This window comes from Mercenaria mercenaria, chromosome 16 (genome assembly GCF_021730395.1).
Source record: "Mercenaria mercenaria strain notata chromosome 16, MADL_Memer_1, whole genome shotgun sequence".
In the NCBI taxonomy this organism is placed as follows: Eukaryota; Metazoa; Mollusca; class Bivalvia; order Venerida; family Veneridae; genus Mercenaria; species Mercenaria mercenaria.
The window spans coordinates 72,937,807-72,957,593 of record NC_069376.1 but is presented as its reverse complement, the minus strand read 5'-3'; the positions used below and the strand labels follow the sequence as shown (position 1 = coordinate 72,957,593).

Here is a 19,787-nt window from a genome sequence, read left to right as displayed (position 1 = left end):
GAAATGTGACATTGACGCATTTTCACCGACAATACAAAACAAAACAACGGTTTCTGCTACAAGTCGAGCAGACTGGATGTTAGATCAATGATTTTAAGGACTCAATCAAGGTACTAATATTGTAAAATATAGACATGAAATAATAATGATATATGATGATACGAGCGGCGCAATTTCAAATATCCATTTTATAGTGTATATATAATCAATAAAAGTCAAACTATGCCATATTAATTGTAAAGTTACGGAAAAACAATTTGAAGAAAATCAGTATATTGTATCACTGTTTTAAAAATAACTCGTTCTTCAGATTGTGTACATTTCATACCTATGTTCGTATATCCTAATAAAGCATCATAGATCGGAGATCTATGAATACCGTAAACTTTCTCATTTATAAATCGCTCATTGTAGACAAGTAGGATGAATAATTTCATGTAACATGTAGTTTTAACTTTGGTAGGTTTTACTTATGTAGTAGTACGTTTCTTTATTTACTTAAAGGCTCATATGTTTATAATGTGGCTGCACATTTTCCTTTATGAACATAAAATACATTAATTTCTTGTTAAATCCTATTTCTGATAATTGCTTTCATTAACATTTGTCAAAGGTTTGAATGAACTAGAATGTTTAATTGAATATATTGTTTTTATTACCTCCCTTTGTGGCTCTAACTATAACAGTTCATATGCAATATTAAAAGCAGTGCTTTTCTAACCATGTAAGTGTGCATAACATCTATTTGAAAAGCTGTTTCATCTTTTTTTAAGATAAATTATTAAAGCATTATGGACCTTTAAAGTAAAACAATCATTATTAAATGTTTCGATTATCTGGATGTTAATTCAGCTTATTTATTCTATGATATGCATATTTCTCACTTTTGAACGTACTTTTGAAATCATTTCCACAAGATTATATGTCCCTACAGTAACGTATCATGAATAAGTAATTGTTGATTTAACCTTACATTGATTGCAACCTTTTATTTATAACTCTACAACATAGCTGCAAATATTTAAGACAATGGATGTATTTTGAAATGATTATAAATTACTGGAACGGTTAATCAAAAGGCCAAAATAAAACCTTAGGTAAAGAAATTAAATTTTATTTGTTACTGGAAGGAATTCAACTTTATTGCATAGCATGTCAATAAAATTACTATCTTAATCATGTTTGCTAATTGATGGATTAACTTAGCTATATCATCGATGAACAATATACAATAAAACCACAATTTAACATAAATGCTATTTTCAGTCTTTTAATGTTAACCCCACTCATGCATATGCAGCAATGGGTCATCAATACAAAAAACGTAAATCAATCATTATAATCATGCAAATCATGTCTTTGCAGTATATACTACTGACTAAATTAAGAACTGAAATGTGTGGATGTCGATAAATAGATGAGTTATAATTGTGCATGTTAGGGGTCAGTAATTTACAGTAAATAACACATTTTTGTAGGATGTTGTATTCTTACGCGTTTATGTCCTATTTTCGAAGCACTCAGTATAAGAGTGTATACGCGGAAATGATCTGCACAATCGACGACAAATCTTATGACTGTTAAATCCTGACAGGTTTATATAATATTAAACATAAAGTTAAATAATTTGAAAACTCCAATGTCTGAAAGGGAGGTTATTTCTTTCGTACTTGTTACTTTAGTGTTTTGCGAAAATACAAACGGAGGTACGTTATATGATATATTGAAGAACACGGGTCAGTACGAAGGTAACCAGCCAGGAGCCGACTATATTGCTTTGTTTATAAACGGTGTACCAACAACGCCTAAGTCTGTGGTCACTGGTAAGACGGTTTTTTTTCTTCTTCATTTTCTTCGCATTATATATGCTGCGCACAATGATATGCAAGAAGGATTTTATACATGGAGACTATATTTTGTTTCAGTGTAAGATCGGAATATATATCCCTGAGTGAACCCTAGATGCAATATTTTCAAGAGTGCAAATGTATAATTTGGGGTTCACGGATGAAGATTATTTAATCTTACATGTAAATTTAAACAAAATGTGTATATCCTTTGAATGTAAAAACAAGTTTGTACACGTAACGTCACATGCATCGCATGAGGTCAGTGTGTTAATGAAAGAATAGTTAAATACAGTTGAAACTCGACTTCTCAAACTCGCCATCCCAAATTTCCGGCTGTCTCGAAGACATTTCAAGTATCGTCCTGACAACACGTGTACAATATATCATTCTAAGTCCAATATTATCTAAGTCCAATATCGGCGTGTACAATATATCATTCTAAGTCCAATATCGGCTATCTCGAAGTAAAATGCTCGATCTTTTGGAATTCGAGATAGCGACAATAATGTATTTCTATCGGAACTGCTGCATTACTAGTATGCGTTCATTCTTGTGTTGCGCACTGAAATTAGTGTACGTCTTTCTCTACTTGAGATGACAGAAAGTTTACATGGCATGGTGTCAGCCCAGTCGTATAAAATTTTATTCTGCACACTAACCTAATATTCTTTTTATCCTGCAACCTATGTAACTTGCCAAAGGCTACATAGTTTTGTTTTTTTTGTGAAATTTGTTTTTCGATGCAAAAATAAATAATGCAAATCTATAATTTCCTAAGCCCATTGCTTGTTTCAATTGATTTTAATTGCTTGATTCAATTAAAGTAAAATGCTTCATTCAATTAAACTTCCATGAATGATAACCCCAAAAAAAGAGCTTTAAAATATCTATTTGCGTAAAGGTTATATACCATAGGCACATATTTACTAAACAAGCAGAGACGCAAGTCTTTCCATAATGAATGGCTTAAAATCAGCAGCTGCAACAAATGACTGCCTTAAAGCATATTAGAAAAATATGTCTACTGATACACATAATGTCGTCGGTCGTCGGTACCGCTCCGTGTTAAGGTGTATTAGTATATTTTGTCAGTTGTCATTGTGGCTGCATGATAGAATGATTGAAAGATTATCACATCTTCTGTACTCTTAACCCAGTTTAAAACGCCTGTTGTACATGTACTTTAAAAGAAGTCCGTGAGATAGGTGACGAATAAATGAATCAAACGTGTATCTGGCAGATTAGTATGCTTCTGTAAAGTTATTCATTGGTAGGCGAAATCTTCATATCGGTCTTACAGCATGGCAATGATTTGTCTATTACTACTTTACTACAACAACAACTACTACTACTACTACTACTACTACTTCTACTACTACTACTACTACTACTACTGAACCCGGCCGCTTAGCTCAATAGGGAGAGCACCGATCTACGGATCACGGGGTCGTGAGTTCGATCATCGGGCGGGCCATGCTCTCAGTGACGATTTGATAAAAGGCAGTGTGTCTGAAATCATTCGTCCTCCATCTCTGATTCATGTGGGGAAGTTGGCAGTTACTTGCGGAGAACAGGTTTGTTCTGGTACAGAATCTAGGAACACTTGGTTAGGTTAACTGCCCGCCGTTACATAACTGAAATACTGTCGAAAAACGGCGTAAAACCCAAAACAATTATTATTATTATTATTGTTTTTTTTTCTTTTAACAGCTCAGACATGTGGAACCAACCAGTTCAAGTGCAAAGATAACGAGTGTATCCCAGACCTTTGGGTTTGTGATGGAGAAAACGATTGTCAGGACAATTCTGACGAAGTGTATTGCACTGGTAAATACTGATTTTTGAATTGCGCCGGCATTTATTGATAATAATATTATTAATAATAAGAAGAAGAATTTCAATAATAATGATGATAATGAAGAAGGTGAAGATGATGATAATGATGATGACGACGATGATAACGATGATAATGTTGAGGAGGAGGATGATAATAAACCAAATAATGGTAATAATTATAGTGCACCAAGAGGAGTGCTGAATGTTCATTGAATTTTAAATCAATCATATCAATTTCCATGTCTGTGACATATGACCACTTGTGTTCACTTAGCGCTTAATACAAGTTAGAGTTTTACATACTCTCTCTAGGGAAAACTATGTTGTATTATATTTGTAATATATTTGCATTAACAATTACATATTTAGAATTTAATAGAAACGTTTTTATTATCCCCCTTTGCCTACCAAGATAGATTGGAAATAAATGGATATTATTGTTAAAATATCCCCAATCAATCAAGTGCGAATGTAAATTAGAAATTATGTTGACTAAAATCATGTACTCAAACAAAATGTTTATCGCAGATTCTAATATGCTTGTCTCTGTTAAAACACGCTTACGCTAGAATGACGACACGTTGACGTGCGGTCGCCAATGTTTTTGTTGCGACCAAGAAAGCGCTAAGTACTACATTTTATCTACTGTTTTAGATTAAGGGCATATAAGAATCAAAGTAACTTATAGCAAAACCGTGTTTTAACACTATTTATACACTCGCGCGGTAATACATCCTCGTGAAATTATTACGCCCGACGCATAACCGCCCATCGTGCATTAAATAGTGTTAAAACACTCTTTTGCTATAAATTATTTCTTAAATAAACAAACTTTATTACCTTTTTTCTTATGAAAACAACATAATTACATATTTCAGCGAGACCTTGTGAAGTCGGCTATTTTTCATGTGTTAATGGCAGATGCATTTCGGAACACTGGGTTTGTGATGGTGCGAATGACTGCAAAGATAATTCCGATGAAAGGAATTGTAATGGTAATACTTCCATGTATTTTATCCATAGTTCATAGCACTGTTTAAGTCCCATCCATATATTCAATATTTAAAATGGGCTTTCCGATTCAAGAAGTATGACATATGTGCTATTAATGAAAATATATTTCAAAATAAAAAAATCATTAATTTTATGGAACATCCTTCTTACGTTTTATTGGTCCGCCCTCTTAGCTCAGATCTACGGATCACATGGTCGTGAGTTTGATCTCAGGGCGATGCGTATTTCTCCGTGACGATTGATCAAAGACATTGTGTCTGAAATAATTCATCCTCCACCTCCGGTTTATGTGGGGAAGTTGGCAGTTACTTGCGGAGAACAGGTAAGTCCTAGTACAAAGTTCAGGAATACTGGTTAGGTTAACTACATGCCATAGCACAAATGAAATACTGTTGGGCGGTTATTCTACTCGCCCTGGCGTCGGCGTCGGTGTAGGCGTCGGCGTCGGCGTCGACGTCGGCGTGAGCTTTCTTGGTTGAAGTTTTTCGGCAACCTTTGTTTTTCTGTCATATCTTTGTTACTGTTGCTTATATTTTACTGTTACTTCATATAAACATTGTCCAGCATACAAACAAAGTATGTGCAGGGGCTGGGCCCATTATACTTAAGGTCAAGGTCACCAAGGTGTTATACTTAGGTTATTTTTAAGGTTAAAGTTTTTCGACAGCCTTTGTTTTTCCGTCATATCTTTGTTACTATTGCTTATATAATACTGTAAGTTCATAAAAACAATATCCAGCATACAAACAAGGTATGTGCAGGGACTGGGCTTATTATACCCAAGGTCAAGGTCACAAAGTTGTTTATTTTCATGTTATTTTTTTTCGAAAGCTTCGTTTATAGACATATCTTTAGTACTTTAAAAGTTAATGACTTGAAATTAAAAATGTTCTTTTTTTATAATTATCATCTGCATGTGTGGTTACAATCCCCATAACTCTTATTGCGTTTTTGACAGAATTATACCCCTTTCAAACTTAAAGTTTTCTGGCAATCTTCGCTTTCTGGATGTAACTTTAGTACAATATAATATAAAGACTTGAAACTTAAATTGTATCTTTATCATCATCATCTGCATGTGTGGTAACAATCCCCATAACTCTGATTTGTTTTTTGACCAAATTATGCCCCTTTTATACTTAAATTTTTTGCAAACTTCGTTTTCTGGACATATCTTTGGTCTATATTAAGATAATGACTTGAAACTCAAATATGCCCTTTTCCATATCATCTGCATGTGTGGTAACAATCCAATAACTCTAATTTGTGTTCTTGATAGAATTGTGCCCCTTGGTGTATCTTCCTTTTAAAATAGAGGTCTCTTATTGAGACACATATTCATTATACTGTCAAATCGCCGAATAGTGGAGCGCGCTGTCTTACGGACAGATCTTATTAACCATCCTTTTACCTGGTGTCATACGGGTGCATGGGTAAATGCCAACTAGGATTATCAATGTGTCAATGATAGATCTCTAGTAGGTACCATATCTGAACAAAACAAAATAAAGGAGCTGATTTAGGGCAATTCGTTACGTCACGCTGGCGCGAGCGGCTTTTGTAGCAAATATTTACTCACCATAACGGAATTTTGGAAGTTTGTTGTGTCGTTTTGGCGCGCGACCCAACGCGACAAAACGCAGCAAATAACACGATATTATGAAATATAGAACGCAAAAGAACGAAGCATTTTATTTCGCGTTGGCATGCGCACCATTTGCGAAGATTTTGTTTTTGAGTGTTGGCGCACGTGCCAAAATGAAATAACATCTTTTGTTATGTCGCATTAGCGTAAGCAACTTTGGTGTTTTGGATAGAACATAAACTATTTCCTGATTGATTTTTATGTAAGAGGAAAGATATTACTATATTCACCCCATTAAATTTATCAATCGATCAATTCATTAACCACACTGATTTCTTGGCATGCTGCATACTCACGAACGTTTTTTTTTTCACTTTTAATGAATTCACGAGACATTCGTTTGAAGTGCACCGACTACCTGGTATGTAGACAAGGAAATGTTGGATATTATATTTTCCTTTTATGTACTAACCCTAAACGCACCGCGAACAATGCATATAGAAAAGAAATTGAACATACCGGAACCACTGGCGCCAGATCAGAAAGAAAATGCCTCTGTACATGTTATACCCTACCCCTAGGTATTCTATAAGAACCATGGTCATGAACGGGAAAGTGCACTTACCGTTTCAATCGTACATTTCTCAACTTAAACGCGCAGTTGGTGAATTGGGTCCCTAGTATATTGAACAAGCGATAATTTATCTTCCATCGTGCCCCAGTCACATTGTCTCAATATTCCATATTACTGAGATTTTTCCACATATTGTATGCTTTCGTCAACGTTACAGAAAAAACTTGCTTGAACTTCCCTAATGAAAAACCCGGTCTAGAGGTCACGGCAGTGCGCACATTTTTGGGCGAAACGTAAACAAACAAAAACAGATTTAAAAAAAATCACAATTTTACACTAAAACTCGAAATGATGAATGAAATTCATCTTGTATATGATCTTTAATTTGAAATCGTACATTGGTCGCATCTGTTCTGTATATTTATTCATTTTGCACATTTTGCTGCATTTTCACATTAAGCGAACACGTGTAGTAAAATGACGATTGACATACATTTTTACAACAGCCAATCAGAAGGTTTTGTAATCTAGAACGGAAATTCACCAGGGAAGTTCAAGCAAGTTTTTTGTGTATGTTGAATTACTATAAACTACGCGTTGTTTTTCAAAGATAAGAGGTATTCAAAAAAGTGACCGGTACACAATGGAAGATAAATTACCACTTGTTTTGATATCCATAGTACACTTTTCCCGCACTGCGTGTTTTAGGTATGAAATGCGCGATTGAAACGGGTTAGTATATTTTCCCGTTCACGACCATGGTTCTTATAGAATACCTAGGGGTAGGGTATAACATGTACAGAGGCATTTTCTTTCTGATCTGGCGCCAGTGACCGGAACAGCGGGAGTTGAGCAGTTTTAATGAAACTAGCACAAAATACTTGAAATTTACCTTGAAGTTGCAGCAGGAAAATCCCAACAATATACAAGAGAACTATACACTAGTTTTTGGTGATTAGTAAATATTGGATTTATAATTTAGAATGAAGAAAGTCTTCAAATAAGAGATATTTTGAAAATTTATCAGAAAAGTTCAAAAAACAATTTGACTAAATGATACCGGGCACGCCAGCAACATTTGTTATCACTGGACGTGGCTCGTAATGCCGCAAAAATTATTTTTAATATATATATAATTTATATTTATTATATATATTTAAAATATATAATTATATATATATTTACATATTTAATAACTTTATGTATTAAAATGAGTTTCTTTTTTCCTATATATTGTGAATGAGAGCGATATAGAATGTGGACAAGAAAAACAACATGCTGTGATAACATGAGGAGGACCATGACTACTATATAACTAAAGTCTTAACATTTGATTATGCCTGATTACTGTTTGCTTTGGTTATGTCAGCGTTTTTATCAGAATAATAAAATGCACGTGTATGCAAACAGGCACGTGAGTCTCCTCAACAGTTACATGATTATCACTTTGAAACTGAATTATTCCATAACATTTGGTACAATAATAGAACTCGCGGAATTTACTTAACATTACTAGTGGCTAAATTTATTTTACGCAGAATCATTACATAATATCTACGAAACATACAGTAATGAATCGCGTTTTAATTACCATTTCGCTATTAAAATACACGGGCGTGTTAACCACAACCAATTTATATCTTATATTTACACTCGTTAAGACTGTTTTAGTGACCTAGTGTTGCAAACGTTTATAAAACGTTCAAGTCGTGTACTCACACGTAAATGCGGTTGTTGACTCAGCAGTTGTTAACATTTAAAGGTCGCTCTAAAAGCGCGCTTTCCGTATAAAGTCAACGCCCGTTAACATGCACGTATCTTGTATGACTACATGACGTGTGTAGTCAATCGCTGTCAATCAACTGGTGCGACCCTGTAAATGTTCAACCTTTGAAGTCAGTGCAAATTCTTTGAATTTCGGAAAAGGATTGCACGAAGGGAGCACACAAAAACTAAACCATTTTCATGCCACTGTCACATAAGTCAGTTTTGCTACAGTTGCAATTATGTGCTGAAAGTTGAACTATTTTTTAAAAAAGAAAAAACATTCTTTACAAATGGCAATTTACTTTAAAGGAAGGTTAATTTTAGAATAATTTATGTACCAGTAGTACGGAACAGAATGGAATAAAATAAATGGAAAAACATATATAGGACAGGATTTTTTTGGGAAAAAAATGTTGTTCGTTTATATTCTCACTTTATGGGTGAATCATGCGTGTCGTCAATTTCATAAAATTCATTATATTATTTTTTACAATATTTGTTTCCCTTAGATTTAATTGCAAATGACAATTATGTCAAAACTTGCATATGGCAGTCTAATAGAAAAACTGATGATATCAAAGAAAAGCAAATGATTCATCAATTTATGACTCTTGCATAAACATGTACACGTTTAACAGTTCTAGAATTATAGTATCGAATTTAAAAAAAAAAAGAATCCTCCGGTGTGACTCCTTGGAGGCATATATCAATAAATCAACAATTATTATAAGGCTATTAATAAAACATGTTTTGTTTGTTGTCAAAATTGTCATTTTAAAGCAACTCTTTCTTTATATGATTTGCTTCTATTCATTTTCATACTGAACCTAAGCTTTAATTTTTTTTATATATTATAAACGTCAAAAAATACAAATATGAGTGCAGGAAAACTAACGAAAACACATTGTTAACTGTATTTCATAATACTTCAGGGTGATCACGTTGATAAGACTAACTTTTTGTATAATCAGATAATTAACAGTCTAGATCAAGAAGTTTCTATTTATGTTTACATGTTTTTTCAGAGTCTCAGTTGCCTGCAGCCCATGAAAGACACGTAACATATCAAGTACCCGTGTCAGATAAATACAAAGGTGCAAAACAAACAACCATACCTGTGACACATACATCAGTGCCTGTGATATATAAAGCATCCGAGACATACGAAGTACCTGCGAAGGAAACTAACATATATCCAACACATTTATATATCAATACAAAACAAAGGTCTACGTTTAAGCCGTATGAATTATCTGCGAAAAAAGCATACGTAAAAGCAACACAAACTTCAATATCTGAGCCATACGAAGTGCGTGCCACCGATGTGTACGTAGCTGCAAAACCAAAATCAACGACTGTGCCATATGGGGTACGTTTGAGAGATTTATACGTCAATGAAAAACAAACACTTTACCCTGCACCATACGCGGTACCTGTCACAGCAACATACACAAATTCAAAACGAAAATCAACGAATGAGCTGCATAAACTACCTGTGATAGATGCATACGCAAGTGCAAAACAACGGTCCTCGTCAGGGCAATTCGACGAAACTGTGGTAGATTCAAACGTACCTGTAACACAAGATACCAAGTATGTGCCATATGAAGAAGCTAAGACATATCTATACGTAAATTCCAAACAAATATCCACTTCTGCACCATATAACGTACCTGTGGGACATTTCTATGAAAATGCAAAACAAACAATCACATCTGCGCCATATGAAGTTCCTTCAATAGATTCATACATACATGCAAAACAAACATCAACGCCTGCACCATATATAGTACCTGTTAGAGATTCATACGTAAGAAAACAAATATTCAAAACAGAGCAATTTAAAGACCCTGTCACAAAGCAACCATCCGCGTCTTGGACATATGAATTGTATGCCAATTCAAATGAATCAGCAGTCTCTGCACCATATGAAATACCTGTTGTAAATTCATATGTTAATGCAAAACCACAATCTTCGTCTCCAACATATAAGTTTCCTACAACAGATTCATACGTAACTCCAAAGCAATTATCAACGTCTGCACCGTATGAATTACCTGTTGTAAATTTATATGTAAATGCAAAACCACAGTCCTTGTCTCCACCATATAAGGTACCTACAACAGATTCATTCGTACCTTTAAAGCATTCATCAACGTCTGCACCATATGAAATACCTACCAAAGATTCATACGTAAATGCAAAACAAACGTCTATGCCTTCACCGTATAATATACCTGTTAGAGATTCATACGAAAATGCAAAACAAACACCAACATCTGCACCGTTTGAAGCCCCTGTGAAGGATTCATACGTAAGTGGAAAGCAAAGAGCAACATCTGCAAGGTATGGAGCTCCTGTGAAAGAATTGTACGTACGTAGTAAGCAAACAGCAACAACTGCAAGGTATGACGCTCCAGTGAAAGATTCGTACGTAAGTGGAAAACAAAAAGCACCATTTGCACCGTATGGAGCTCCTGTGAAAGATCCGTACGTAAGTGGAAAGGAAAAAACATCATCTGATACCTATCAAGCCCCCGTGAATGATCCGTACGTAAATGAAAAAGAAAAACCACCATCTGCACCGTATGAAGCCCCTGCGAAAGATTCGTACGTAAGTGGAAAGCAAACACAATTATCTGCACCGTATGAAGTTCCTGTGAAAGATTCGTACGTAAGTGGAATGCAAAAACAAACATCTGCACCGTATGAAGCTCCTGTGAAAGATCCGTACGAAAGTGAAAAACAAACAACAACATCTGCACCGTATGAAGTCCCTGTAAAAGATCCGTACGTAAGTGGAAAACGAACAACAACATCAGCACCGTATGAATCCACCCTGAAAGATTCGTACGTAAGTGGGAAGCAAACATCAACATCTGCACCGTATGAAGCCCCTGTGAAAGACTCGTACGTAAGTGGAAAGCAAACACTAACATCTGCAGCGTATGAAGCCCCTGTGAAAGAAGCGTACGTAAGTGGAAAGGAAACGCTATCATCTCCACCGCGTGAAGCCCCTGTAAAAGATCCGTACGTAAGTGAAAAAGAAAAACCAACATCTGCACCGTATGAAGCCCCTGTGAAAGACCCGTACGTAAGTGGAAAGGAAAAACAAACATCTGCGCTGTCTGAAGCCCCTATGAAAGATCCGTACATTAGTGGAAAGGGAAAACCAACTTCTGCATCGTATGAAGTCCCTCTGAAGGACTCGTACGTAAGAAGAAAGGAAAAACCAACATCTGCCCCTAATGAAGCTCCTGTGAAGCATTCATCCGTAAATGGAAAGCAGACAGCAACATCTGCACCGTATGAAGCTCCTGTGAAAGATTCGCATGTAAGTGGAAAGAAACCAGCAACATCTGCACCGTATGAAGCTCCTGTGAAAGATTTATACGTAAGTAGTAAGGAAACAGCAACATCTGCACCGTATGAAGCTCCTGTGAAAGATTCGTACGTAAGTGGAAAGCCAACACCAACATATGCACCGTATGAAATCCCCGTGAATGATCCGTACGTAAGTGATAAGGAAGAACCATCATCTGCACCGTATGAAGCTGTTGTGAAAGATTCGTACGTAATTGGAAAACAAACACCAACATCTGCACCGTATGAAGACCCTGTGAAAGATCCGTATGTTATCGGAAAGGTAACATCAACATCTGCACCGTATGAAGACCCCGTGGAAGATCCGTACCTAAGTGGAAAGGAAAAACGAACATCTGCACCGTATCAAGCCCCTTTGAAAGATCCGTACGTTACTGAAAAGGAAAAAACAACTTCTGCACCATATATAACCCCTCTGAAGGATTCGTACGTAAGTGTAAAGCAAACAGCAACATCTGTACAGTATGAAGCCCCTGTGAACGATTCGTACGCAAGTGGAAAGCAAACAGTAACATCTACAATGTATGAAGCCCATGCAAAAGATCCGTACGTAAGTGGAAAACTAATAGCAAAAATTCACACCGTATGAAGCCCCTGTAAAAGATCCGTACGTAAAAGGAAAGAAAAAAAACACATCTGCACCGTATCAGGCCCCTGTGAAGGATACATACGTCAGTGGAAAGCAAACAGCAATGCCTGCACCGTATGATACCCCTGTGAAAGATTCGTACGTAAGTGGAAAGCAAACACCAACATCTGCATCGTATGAAGCCCTTGTGAAAGGTCCATACGTAAGTGGAAAGCAAACACAAACATCTGCACCATATGAATCCCCTGTGAAAGATTCGTACGTAAGTGGAAAGCAAACAGCAACATCTGCACCGTACAAGCCCCTGTGAAAGATCCGTACGTAAGCGGAAAGGAAAAATCAACATCTGCACCGTATCAAGCCCCTGTGAAGGATTCATACGTAGGTGGAAAGCAAACACCAACATCTGCACCGTATGAAGCCCTTGTGAAAGGTCCATACATAAGTGGAAAGCAAACAAAAATATCTGCACCGTATGAATACCCTGTGAAAGATTCGTACATAAGTGGAAAGCAAAAACCAACATCTGCACCGTATGAAAACCCTGTGAAAGATCCGTACGTAAGTGGAAAGGAAAAAACATCATCTGCAACGTATGAAGCCCCTGTGAAAGATCCATACGTAAGTGGAAAGCAAACACCAACATCTGCACCGTATGAAGCTCCTGTGAAAGATTCGTACATAAATGGAAAGCAAACACCAATATCTGCAGTAGCTCCTGTGAAAGATTCATACGTAAGTGGAAAGCAAACAGCAACATCTGCACCGTATGAAGCCCCTGTGAAAGATTCGTACGTAAGTGGAAAGCAAACAGCAACATCTGCACCGTATGAAGTTCCTGTGAAAGATTCGTACGTAAGTGGAAACCAAACACAAACATCTGCACCGTATAAATCTCCTGTGAAAGAACCGTACGTAAATGGAAAGGAAACACCATCATCTGATACGTCTGAATCCCCCGTGAATGATCCGTACGTAATTGAAAAGGAACAACCATCATCTACACCGTATGAAGCCCCTGCGAAAGATTCGTACTTAAGTGGAAAGCAAACAGAAAGATCTGCCCCAAATGAAGCCGCTGTAAAAGATTTGTACGTAGGTGGAAAGCAAACACAAACATCTGCACCATATGAAGCTCCTGTGAACGATTCGTACGTAAGTGGAATGCAAACACCATCAGCTGATACGTATGAAGCCCCTATGAAAGACCCCTACGTAAGTGAACATGCATTTCTATCATTTGCACCGTATGAATCCCATGCAAAAGATCCGTACGTAAGTGGAAAGCTAATAGCAACATCTACACCGTATGAAGCCCCTGTAAAAGATCCGTACGTAAATGGAAAGAAAAAAACAACATCTGCACCGTATCAGGCCCCTGTGAAGGATTCATACGTCAGTGGAAAGCAAACAGCAATGCCTGCACCGTATGATACCCCTGTGAAAGATTCGTACGATAGTGGAAAGCAAACACCAACATCTGCATCGTATGAAGCCCTTGTGAAAGGTCCTCACGTAAATGGAAAGCAAACACAAACATCAGCACCATATGAATCCCCTGTGAAAGATTCGTACGTAAGTGGAAAGCAAACAGCAACATCTGCACCGTATGAAGCCCCTGTGAAAGATCCGTACGTAAGTGGAAAGGAAAAATCAACATCTGCACCGTATCAAGCCCCTGTGAAGGATTCATTCGTAGGTGGAAAGCAAACTCCAACATCTGCACCGTATGAAGCCCTTGTGAAAGGTCCATACGTAAGTGGAAAGCAAACAAAAATATCTGCACCGTATGAATACCCTGTGAAAGATTCGTACGTAAGTGGAAAGCAAAAACCAACATCTGCACCGTTTGAAAACCCTGTGAAAGATCCGTACGTAAGCGGAAAGGAAAAGATATCTTCTGCAACGTATGAAGCCCCTGTGAAAGATCCATACGTAAGTGGAAAGCAAACACCAACATCTGCACCGTATGAAGCTCCTGTGAAAGATTCGTACATAAATGGAAAGCAAACACCAATATCTGCAGTAGCTCCTGTGAAAGATTCATACGTAAGTGGAAAGCAAGCACAAACATCTGCAGCGTATGAAGCTCCTGTGAAAGATTTGTACGTAAGTGGAAAGCATGCACAAACATCTGCACCGTATGAAGCTACTATGAAAGCTTTTTACGTAAGTGGAAAGCAAACACAAATATCTGCATCGTATGAAGCTCCTGTGAAAGATTCGTACGTAAGTGGAAAGCAAACACCAACATCTGCACCGTATGAAGCTCCTGTGAAAGATTCGTACGTAAGTGGAAAGCAAACACCAACATCTGCACCGTATGAAGTTCCTGTGAAAGATTCGTACGTAAGTGGAAAGCAAACACAAACATCTGCACCGTATAAATCTCCTGTGAAAGAACCGTACGTAAGTGGAAAGGAAACACCATCATCTGATACGTATGAAGCCCCCGTGAATGATCCGTACGTAATTGAAAAGGAAGAACCATCATCTACACCGTATGAAGCCCCTGTAGTAGAATCGTACGTAAGTGGAAAGGAAACACAAACATCTGCACCGTATGAAAACCCTGTGAAAGATTCGAATGTAAGTGGAAATCAAACACTAACATCAGCACCGTTTGAAATCCCTGTGAAAGATCCGTACTTAAGTGGAAAGGAAACACAATCATCTCCACCGTATGAAGCCTCTTTAAAAGATCCGTACGTAATTGGAAAACAAACACCAACACCTGCACCGTATGAAGCTCCTGTGAAAGATTCATACGTAATATATGTAAGTGGAAAGCAAACACCAACTTCTGCCCCGTATGAAGCTCCTGTGAAAGATTCATACATAAGTGGAAAGCAAACACAATCATCTGCATCGTATGAAGCTTCTTTGAAAGATTCGTACGTAAATGAAAAACAAACAGCAACGGCTGAAACATATGAACCCCGAAAGTCTGCACACTATGTAAAACTTGTAGTAGATTCATATGTGCATTCAAAGCAAACATCCACATCAGCGCCAATTAAAGTACATGTACCTGTGAAAGATTTGTACTTAAACAGAAAACAAGAAAAGACGAAAGCGCAATATGAAGTGCCTTCGAATGATTCATATGGAAATGCAAAGCAAGGTACAACATCTGTGCCATATGAATCATCTGCGCATTATGAAAAGCCTGTAGCAGTTTTATATGTTAATGGAAAGCTAAAGACTACGTCAGAGCCATATGAAGTACATACAACTGATGAGTACGTAAATGAAAAACAAACACCCACATCTAAACCGTATAAAGTACCTGCGAAAGTTTCATATACACAAGCAACGACGTCTGCACCATATGAAGCTCCTGCGAAAGATTCATATGTTAACGAAAAACAAAAAATGACAAAGGCGCCCTATAAATCACCAAAGTCTGCACAATTTGAAAGACCTGTTGCTGATTCATACGTACATTCAAGGGAAATATCCACATCAGCGCCATATAAAGTACCTGCGAAAGATTCAGACATAAATGGTAAACAAACAAAGACGAGAACGCAATATGAAATTCCTGCTAAAGATACATACAGAAATGTAAAAGATAAGCCCACGTATGCGACGTATGAAGATGCTACAAAAAATTCATACGTAAAAGCAAAACAAACACCCACATCTAAATCATACGTAAATGGAAAGGAAACTACCACGGTAGCGCCATACAGTGTACATAGCACAAAATCATCCGCAAGTGCGGAAGAAGCATCAACATATGCGCCTTTTTTACCTACATTCGCCCCTATAACATATACGCACGCGCCTTTGATACATCCATCCACCCGTGCGGTAGATCCAACGCCTTCCTCAACACGTGGAATCATTCACGCGACACCACGTATGCCAGCAATGTTTTGTAAAACTCATAACTATTTTACTTGTAGTAATGGACATTGTATTCCAAAATCGTGGGTTTGTGATAGAGAAAATGACTGCCTAGATAATTCTGACGAAATGACTTGTAGCTATTGATATGTTTCATCTAATTATTAATGTATGTTTTGAATTTGTAGTAGAGATCAACTCAATATTTGGTTAGGATGGAAAAAGATTATAACTGGCTGGTTGACTTTATTCTATGATTATATATTGACAGCTAAGGAATACACAATGACCAATATAACTTGTTATAGTTAGCTTGGAAATTGTAACTGTAAACTTAATTGTTCACTTTGTTATAAAGGTTGCTATAATATTCCGTCACAACACGTAAGCATTGTTAAACAAACAGTACAGGCATTACATATACCTATATTGAAAAAGAGATTCCCTGCACAATGACAGAAAAAATCCGCAGTTCTTTTAACAGTACGGTTTGTCAACAGTTCTAACCGTACATGAGTCAAGTTCAGCTAGAAAACTCTATATGGTATTGACTAGCCGCGCAAGCGATTAAAAAGAATATCAGTACCATCAGTTCATTCACTTATTTACCTTTCAAATAATGTTTTTACCAGTGAGTAGCAAAACTTGTTGATTTCTACTGTTAAGTTTGAGTTCAAGCTGATAGTGTCCTTTTATTATACGACTGATTTCTGTTTTTCGTATGATGTGTATGCTTGTATTAGGTTTACAATATCATTTGCACATTGTAATAAGGATTGCAAAACATAGGCGTTGCTTAACTCGCATATGTTAATTTGATCCATGCTACATGATTTGTTTATGCCGTTTTAAAGCAATGTTTCAAGATGAGTTCGGAAATGCAAGAGATCAAGAAGGAGTTTTACAGCAGTACTTTTTTCCCACAACAAAAACTGTTGTTTATATTTTGTTTGTTTCTTCTAATTGATAATTATGTATGTATATGATTTAGTTAGTTCATTCTTAATTTTGCATACGCCATTGTCACTTATGCAAAGCTGAACTTTTCTTAAATTATTCATTATAGAAACTATGTTCCACCATAATTGTGTGTTTTATATGCATACCCATTCCTGCTATTTTTAAAATTGAAGCTTGTTTTAGGATATATTCTGCAACTGATGTCACATGACAGATTATATACCGGCACATTTCTGTTATATCTAACTTTGCTTAACCCTTACCATGCTAAATTCCTATAATGAACTTGTCCTTCTTTCAATTTGGACAGTACCATTAACTGTCAAATGAGATACTTACCAAAATGATGCTGACTGAATAGCGAACAGCGCAGTTCATTTCATGATCAGACTGCACGTAGACTTTACATTTATTTCGTTTGTGCAGGGTGATCATGATATACTCTAGCCAATCATGTCCAGCATGCTAAGGGTTAATAATTGAATACAAATTTGTGGTAATTATCAACTCCTGTATTTGTAACATCTTTATATAATTGTACATTACAACCATTGAATATAAATTAGATATATTTTACGCTGTTTATATGGTATTTGAACTCGTGGGTTAACGAACTTTAGTTCAATAAAATATCTATGATACGTTAATGTCATTCATGTTTACATACGTATGGCATCAACTATAATGTACTAATAAATATGTAAAACTTTTGTTATTACATAATGTAATTAAACATATTTATATATACATAATTATCATTAACAAGTATCTTTGATCGGCTTATTAATTGTATTTATATGTAAATTAATTAAGATTTATTTTAATTTATTATTCTTTATGCATTATGCCATTAAATACAAAATTTATTATAGACATGTTAACAAGTTTCTTTATTTGTTCTGTCAAGCCATGTCTGTTTTTGTAATATTAATGAGTGTCTACATCACAGTTAATTGATAGAAGGCACCGGTTGCTAATTTGGCGACTCATCAGGAAGAAAACACTAAGGTTTAAAGCGAGGGACCCTACTCCCCCCCCTTAGTGTTTTTTTTGCTTTATTAATCACATGCCAATTTAATAATGCACTGTAACTTTTAATTCTTAATTCTATCAGGAAAATGTGCCTCCAATTTTCTTTTACACTTGGAATATCTATGCTCTGTCATTGTATGTTTGTGTTCCTGTGACATATGTTTTTCAATGCAATCATTCTATTTATATACTATTTTTTCGACTGGAATATGAAGCAAGTTCTACAAATTATATTAATCACTCACGGCACCACATTCCTGACGGAAGACATCGCCACGGGGGTACGAGAGAAGAGGTCAGGCTCTCATTTAATGCTGAGCAAGGGAGCTACTGGTACCATTTTTAAGTCTTTACTATGAAGCCACTGGGGGTCAAATCCATGGCTTCCTGCATTCAAAGTAATGACCCTACCACTAGGCTATCGAGGTGGTTCATCATTGCAGAGCGAATACCATCGGCAAGAATAAAATGTGTATGACGAGGACGGGTGGTTGCTCTGAAAAGGTCAATTGTCTAAGCTGTTTACATTTTTTTGACAAATGGGAAAGGGAATATCTGTTCCTGTAGATAGGCGTTTTTTTGTTGTGGATGTCGTTTATAGATGTTTTGATATATGAGTGACATACCCAAATTCGTTCGGGCGAACTCGACGGGCCCACGGATATTTGTTCTGGAGAAATGTATTTGTGTCATTCGGATGCCAACTTCGTTCGGGCGAACTCGACGGGCCCATCGATATCTGTTCAGGAGAAATGTATTCGTGTCACTCGGAGTTCGTCGGTTTTACACTAAGAAACACCGGTTATCAATAAGAACTTATTAGGAAAACATAATCAATCATTTTTAAATGTTTAATGTGGATACGTGTGTTGACAAAGCCTTATTTTGTAATAGAGCGGATTGCATTACCTTTCATTTACAATTAATTACAGTTAATTTCAAATACACTTTCATTTAAAGGTTGTAATACGGACGTACACCACATAACTAAATAGCACATTGTAGCAAAATATGGCGTAAAGACGGTAACGTTCATCAACTTTTATGAAATAAACAGTTTGCAGACATATAGTTATCATTTCAAAATATTTCAATTATCGCCCTTTGTCATCTTTATGACAAGCGTCGCGATTATTGACAATGATTTATTAACTTAGTAATATTTGCCGCAATAATGCGGATATCATACGAAGATATAGTTGACATTAATTTGTTTTTGGCCGAGTTTAGGCCGATATCAGATGCCTTTAATTTGACAGAATAAACAGTTCGGCCAAAAACGATACAATTTCTGATTGATTCAGCCAACTCGGCCAGTATCAGGAGCCGTTTTTGGCAGAAAAT

General features: G+C 36.4%; 2 protein-coding genes across 2 annotated transcripts; both read left to right on the top strand.

Annotated features, from left to right (window-relative positions):
- Positions 1-1,577: 1,577 nt before the first annotated feature.
- LOC123541312 (uncharacterized) lies at positions 1,578-12,840 on the top strand. The gene is made up of 4 exons (XM_053527441.1): positions 1,578-1,823; positions 3,561-3,677; positions 4,565-4,681; positions 9,652-12,840. Exons 1-4 carry the CDS (start codon positions 1,640-1,642, stop codon positions 12,597-12,599), a joined length of 3,366 nt encoding a protein of 1,121 aa, XP_053383416.1. The 5' UTR covers positions 1,578-1,639; the 3' UTR covers positions 12,600-12,840.
- On the top strand, positions 12,703-16,598 carry LOC128549397 (uncharacterized). The gene is made up of 2 exons (XM_053526034.1): positions 12,703-12,801; positions 12,867-16,598. The coding sequence occupies exons 1-2, from the start codon at positions 12,703-12,705 to the stop codon at positions 16,596-16,598; spliced, it is 3,831 nt and encodes a 1,276-aa protein (XP_053382009.1).
- Positions 16,599-19,787: the final 3,189 nt, after the last annotated feature.

Bases quoted from the DNA above. Each gene is read 5' to 3' on its own strand.
- LOC128549397 (XM_053526034.1), top strand. From the start codon at position 12,703: ATGCCTGCACCGTATGATACCCCTGTGAAAGATTCGTACGTAAGTGGA. The intron at 12,802-12,866 runs GTAAGTGGAAAG...TTCGTACGTAAG, and splicing joins CCCTTGTGAAAGGTCCATAC to TGGAAAGCAAACAGCAACAT.
- LOC123541312 (XM_053527441.1), top strand. From the start codon at position 1,640: ATGTCTGAAAGGGAGGTTATTTCTTTCGTACTTGTTACTTTAGTGTTT. The intron at 1,824-3,560 runs GTAAGACGGTTT...TTCTTTTAACAG, and splicing joins GCCTAAGTCTGTGGTCACTG to CTCAGACATGTGGAACCAAC. The intron at 3,678-4,564 runs GTAAATACTGAT...TACATATTTCAG, and splicing joins TGACGAAGTGTATTGCACTG to CGAGACCTTGTGAAGTCGGC.